At 36.3% G+C, this 6049-nt stretch overlaps 2 protein-coding genes across 2 annotated transcripts; both read left to right on the top strand.

The window, feature by feature from the left end:
- Positions 1 to 263: 263 nt before the first annotated feature.
- Positions 264 to 3130, top strand: LOC109590268 (uncharacterized; the record flags this gene model as incomplete). The annotated part of the gene is made up of 5 exons (XM_020006191.1): positions 264 to 608; positions 951 to 1672; positions 1727 to 1769; positions 2072 to 3000; positions 3065 to 3130. Coding segments are annotated over 5 exons (2105 nt in total), but the record flags the coding sequence as incomplete, so codon positions are not given.
- Positions 3121 to 6049, top strand: LOC109590269 (ankyrin-3-like). Its single transcript, XM_020006192.1, has one exon. It carries the CDS (start codon positions 3184 to 3186, stop codon positions 5974 to 5976), a length of 2793 nt encoding a protein of 930 aa, XP_019861751.1. The 5' UTR covers positions 3121 to 3183; the 3' UTR covers positions 5977 to 6049.

Genomic DNA, 6049 nt, shown 5'->3' with positions numbered 1-6049 from the left:
ATTACATCATATATATGAATGACAGACACACAACAGTAGTATCTAGTCCTCACCTAAGCAAAGCTGGGCTATGTTAATAATGTACTACATATACCATTAGTAAAAAAGATGCCTTAGAATTTACTTTTAAAGATGTGAAAGTGAAAACATTTTAAAGTGTAAACTGCAATGTAGTATCAAACAAAACAGCTGCACCTGTTCAGTATTACAGCTTACTATATCCATTGCTCTCAATTATGATAACATCACTTTCTTTACTCCAGGCATCAGTGATTACTATGATGTTTATGATAAGGTCAAGTCTCTTAGTGTTCACTGGAAGTCAATGGCTATATCACTGAGACTGCGAATGAATGACATCAACAGTATAGAAGCTACCCATCGGGGAAACCCTCTCTCTTGTCTACAGCAGATTCTTGAGTATTGGCTGAGAAAAAACTACGACTATGAGACTCATGGTCCTCCATGTTGGAGGATCATGTGTGTAGCTGTTAGAGAAGGAGGAGGCAACCCAGCACTAGCACAAGAAATATCTCTTAACCACTTGCTACCAGTTGCTGAGGGTGCGACTGAAGATGTTTCTCCTATAAAATCAACCGCTTCAAAAGGTACAATCCATTTTGGTAAAGTTATAATCTGGCTAAAATTATTAAAATGGAGGATTTTCTCCCAGTTATTTTGACAAAATTTTTTAATAACTATAGAAATTTGTAAAAAAATCTGATTTTGATTGGAATCAGCTCAAACTTGCTACACAACATAACAACATGTATATGTATTAGAAAAATTATTAAAATGAAGAATTCTTTCCTAGTCATTTTTGGCAAAATTTGGCCAATGACTTTAGTTCAAATGCTATAAGAAATTTCTGTAATATTTATTATGACACTCATGTCTTTATTATTACTATTTTTGGTTAGGTGTATTTATTTGATTATTTTAATTTTTAGGCACCTCAATTTACGTTGCTTCTGAAAGAAATTTTTCACTTCTAAATAAAATATATAATCTCCAGAAAGAGTTTGCTGAAGCTATTCGAGTAACAAAAGTATCATTCAAGCCAAAGCTCCTTCTTCAAATTATTGAGTATCTCAAAAGTCACATAGTTTCTTTATTGGGCCCCCCAAAAAATAGCCAAGTTGTAGTGCAAGCAGTTAGGGAAGAGTTCTGTAACTGTAAAAGTGTTGAAGATCTTTTTACAATCTTGCAAGATAAATACATATCGTGGTTCAACTATGAAATAATTGTTCGACTCGTTTCTGTTTTTCTGAGGAAGAAAAAGTCGCTAAAAAGAATGTGGTCAATGTATGAAGACAAGTTAAAGGACTATTTCATTAACAGTGGTGGTTTACTAAAAGATGTTGATGCTGTACAGTTTGGTATAATGGATGCTCCTCCTGGTACACGAGTCATGATTGCTAAAGTTGAGCGAGAGGACTACACACTAGCAGACCTTTTTTTCTTTCAGAGAGCAATACCACAAGAGCTGGATATTCCAGAGATGAGGTTATATTTCTCATTTGTAACCATTGGCTCTCTTCACTTGCATTATCTTATTCCTGAGTATCTTTATCTTTTGCTGTTTCCTCTCACTGAAAAGCTACAGAAGCAGTTAGCTAGTATTGGCATCGCTGAGATTACTTGTGACAAATATGTGTATGATTTGAAGGAGGTATGTGACATACAAAATTAAGAAGTAGATCTAATCTGATTTTTTATTTAATAGCTCATGGTGTCTCAAGAAATTAAGCATTTATTGACTAAAATTGGTAAGTAGCTAGCATAAAAACCAAAAGTTTGATGTTGAATTATGACTTATGATCAGTGGCGGTACCAGGTCAATGAAACAGAGGGAGCACTATATACAGGAAAGGGCACTATAATGTAGAGAAGAGTTAGTCAAGAATGGCTTGGGAGGCATTTACACTAAAAATACCAGTGCTTTAATTAGAATTTTGCCAACAGGTGGGCCTGTGCCCTCCAGGCCCCCCCTTAAAAACCGCCAGTGCTTATGATTATTTTGAACTTTCAAAAATTTTCCTAAATTTCAATTACATTACTTTTGTTTTAGATATTTGCGATCCACTATTGTATGAGAATACCAGCACTCCACTACATGATGCATGCTGGAGAGGATTAGAAAATGAAGTTCAATGGCTTATTGACACATTTAAATATGATACTTTCAGTCAGTCTAGTCTTCATGGATGGACTCCATTGCACTCTGCATCATATGGTGGGCACCTTGAGCTCCTTCAACTACTCATCCATCAGTATGGCTGTGATCCTAATGCGTCTGATCATAATAGTGTATCCATACTGCACATGGCATCTTATAAAGGTCACATATCAATAGTTCAATATTTGATAGACACATGTCGCGTTCCTCCTGATCAACCAGATGAAAGCAATGTCACAGCATTACTGTACGCAGCAATTGGTGGTCATTCTGATCTGGTGGAATTTTTTGTTAATTGTAATTGCAACACGTCTCAGGTTAATTTTGCAGATGCATCCTTATCACTTTTAGCCTGTATGAGCGGACAGGTAGCTTTAGTCCACAAACTTCAAGAGTTAGGTCTTTTTTCACCAAATGGTAAAAGTAGTTTGGACACCAATATATTACATTATACCTGTCAATCTGCGAATGATAATTTGGAACTTTTTAAGTACCTATTATCTCAATATCGGATAGCCATTGATTCAAGAGATCGATATGGAAGAACTCCACTTCATACTGCTTCAATGTTTGCTTCATCAGATATTGCTAATTTTATTATGAATAGATCTACTCAACTAATTGCTAATCCAAATAAGTCGTATCTACATTATGCATCTAATGCAGGCAGTAGCATTAAAGGTGGAAATGTGTATTGTAAACTTGTTTCACCACATGATGCACCAATTGTTACTGTTATTAATACTACTAGCGTAAAAAGAAATGTCGATTTTTTCAAAAGCAAACAACGATTGCATTTGCTCTCTTCTTTTCTCAAAAAAGCTAGCACCTACCCTAACTTTGACATCAATGTCACTACATATAATGATTCATTACTTTATTCAGCATCTGGGAGTGGTAATACATTGCTTGTTAAAGTATTGCAAGAATATGGTATCATTTCTTCATTAAATAGTGATTATCAATCTCCAGTACACAAAGCTGCCTCATCAGGTTCTACTACAATGCTAAACTACATCATATCTCAGTATAATCTTGATGCTAACCTGCCTGATCCTGCTGGTCAAACACCATTGATGTACTCCTGCTCATCAGGTAGCATTAATGCTGTTGATTATCTCATTACTTGTCATAACAGTGATCCTAATATCACTGATCTCAATGGTATGACAAATCTTCACCATTCTTGTCGTAATGGCCATATTGATGTCACTCAATATCTCATTGAGGTACAGCATTGTGATGTTAATAAAACAGATAATAAAGGACGCACATTAGTACATCATGCTGCAAGTAGTGGTAATTTTAATTTAGTTCAGTATCTTATTACTGAACAAGGTTTGTCTCCTACTGCAGTCGATAAGAATGGCCTCACTGCTTTACATTATGCTTCCCGTACTCTCAATTTGCACCTTGTTCAAGAATTAGTAGTTACCCATCATTTGGATCCGCAACGAGCAGCCAAAGATGGTAGACTTCCAATTCATGATGCTGCTCAATCTGGTGCTATTTTTATACTGGATTACTTTGTCAAGTCTTGCAAATGCAACCTTAATCAAAAAGATACAAAAGGTTGTAGTGTTTTTCATTATTCATCCACAAACGGGAACTCCCATTTTGTAAAGCATGTCATCAGCCAGTATCCTAAATGCAATAAGTTGCTGCATGCTACTGATGACATGGGTAATTTACCACTACATGTTGCTTGCCAGAGTGGTAATGCCCGACTAGTCACATTTTTAATAGATGATATGAAGTGTGATGTCACAGCTACCAATAAACGTGGTAAAAGTTGTGTCTCTCTTGCCTGTTCCTCAAATAATCTTAATCTAGTTCAGTTACTTGTACAGCAATACAAGCTCAATCCTTTTGCTGCTGATAAGTATGGCTTTACACCATTACACGTAGCAGCAGAAAGTGATTCCATAGATATACTGGAATGGTACAGTCAGCAGTATGGTGTGGATATTGCCAACCACAGCAGCAGAGACAAATACACTTTAGCACATTTAGCTGCTTATATCGGTGCATTAAAATTTCTGAAGCATCTGATTGACAAGTATCAGTGTGATGTTAATGCCACTACTACCAATGGTAGTACAAGTCTTCATTTGGCATGTGAAGGTGGTCATCTCCCTGTTGTTCTTTATCTCACTAGTCTCCCTCAGTGTAATGTAGCAGCTACCACTTTAGATGGATCTACGGTTCTTCACAAAACCTGCATATGTATTTTCAAGGAATCTTTTCCAATGCTCAAGCACCTGGTTGAGAATCATCAGTTAGATCTGTGTGCTGTTAATGATAATGGAATGGCGCCTATTCATATAGTATGTAGTAATGGAAAGTTAGACTCTGTCCAGTACATTATAGAACATTCACCATCACTGCTTGAACTGCCTGAAAGTGTTCACGGTTACACTCCATTCCTTATTTCAGTATCATACGATCAATTAAAGGTTATTCAGTATCTTATTAGTAAAAATTGCAATCTGTCTACTTCTAGTGATGCAGGTTTTAAGTCAGCTCATTTATCAGCAAATTATGGTTGCTTAACTGTATTGAAGTATCTCGTTGATAATAATTATTGTGACCTTAATGGAACTGATCATCAAGAGCGTACACCACTTCACATTGCTATACTGGCTGATCAATTTGAAATAATCGAGTATATACTAAACAAGTCAATTCCTTTGGTGACTGTTGATTGGCTTCGTGAAGTCAAATATTCATTAGACAGTCCTCAAGACTTGCACACTACTAACCTTCATTTTAATGTACAAGACCATGATGGCAACACTCCCCTTCATCTTGCTTGTGAAAAAGGAAAAAAGGACATTGTATCTCTGTTAGTAAAATCTTTCCACTCCAGCAGTTATTTCTTAATTGCTAACAAAAAAGGAGAGACACCATTACACTTGATAGCTGCTGTTGGTAGTAATGATGCTGCAGAAGCTTTGCTTGTTTCAGTCACTGGCTCTCTCCGGAGTGAGCTTTTTGCCACTTGTGATAATGAAGGGTGCACTGTGTTTCATACAGCCTGCAGTAATGGTCATCTTGATGTCTTTCGATTTTTTTGCAATGTTTATCCCGATGGTGTTCATGTAATGGATGATAAACATCGTAGTTTACTTTATGCAGCGTGTAAAAGTAGGAATACTGAGATAGTAAAGGGTCTCATTGAAAAGTACAAACTAGATCCTGAGTCTAAAGATATAGATGGTACTTCATGTCTGCACTTGCTAGCTGGAAGAGGCCATGTTGAAATGTATCGATATTTGAAGCAATACATTCACTCTACTGCAATCCCTTATAACAAGATTGGTCGTACTCCACTTCATTATGCTTGCAGTTCTGGTAGGATGAATATGGCAATTTATCTCATAGAAACCTACTCCTGTTCTCCTGATGATCCTGATTATAATGGCTATACAGCAGTTCATGCAGCATGTGAATCTGGTAGCATCGAGTTAGTTCGCTATTTCTTAACAAATCTAAGATGTAATGCATACACTGAAACCAAAGAGCTACAAACTCTTCTTTATTTTGCTAGTAAGAGCTCTAATTTAGAGCTCGTTCGATATCTAGTCAATGTATTCAGGCTAAAACCTCGTCCACATGATATTGAAGTAGCTCAGTTGATGAATCCTGATTCATCAGTAGTGAAGTATCTTCAGAAAGTTCATACTGACATGATTCTTGATATGGTGGAGGAAGAGAGGAGGAAAGCAAAGGAGGGAGGTTATCATGAAAAACTGGTGGAGCTCCCTGAAGAACAAGGCACAAAATATCAACAATGATATTATCATTTAATTATTTGAACTATCCTTACAGTACCACTTTTTTTACTTTTACATGGCATATTATAATTTT

The sequence above is a fragment of the Amphimedon queenslandica genome, unplaced genomic scaffold, assembly GCF_000090795.2.
Source record: "Amphimedon queenslandica unplaced genomic scaffold, v1.1 AMPQUscaffold_10275_Cont17260, whole genome shotgun sequence".
NCBI lineage: Eukaryota > Metazoa > Porifera > Demospongiae > Haplosclerida > Niphatidae > Amphimedon > Amphimedon queenslandica.
Note: the sequence above shows the minus strand (reverse complement) of the source record. Positions and strands in the feature narration are given on the sequence as shown.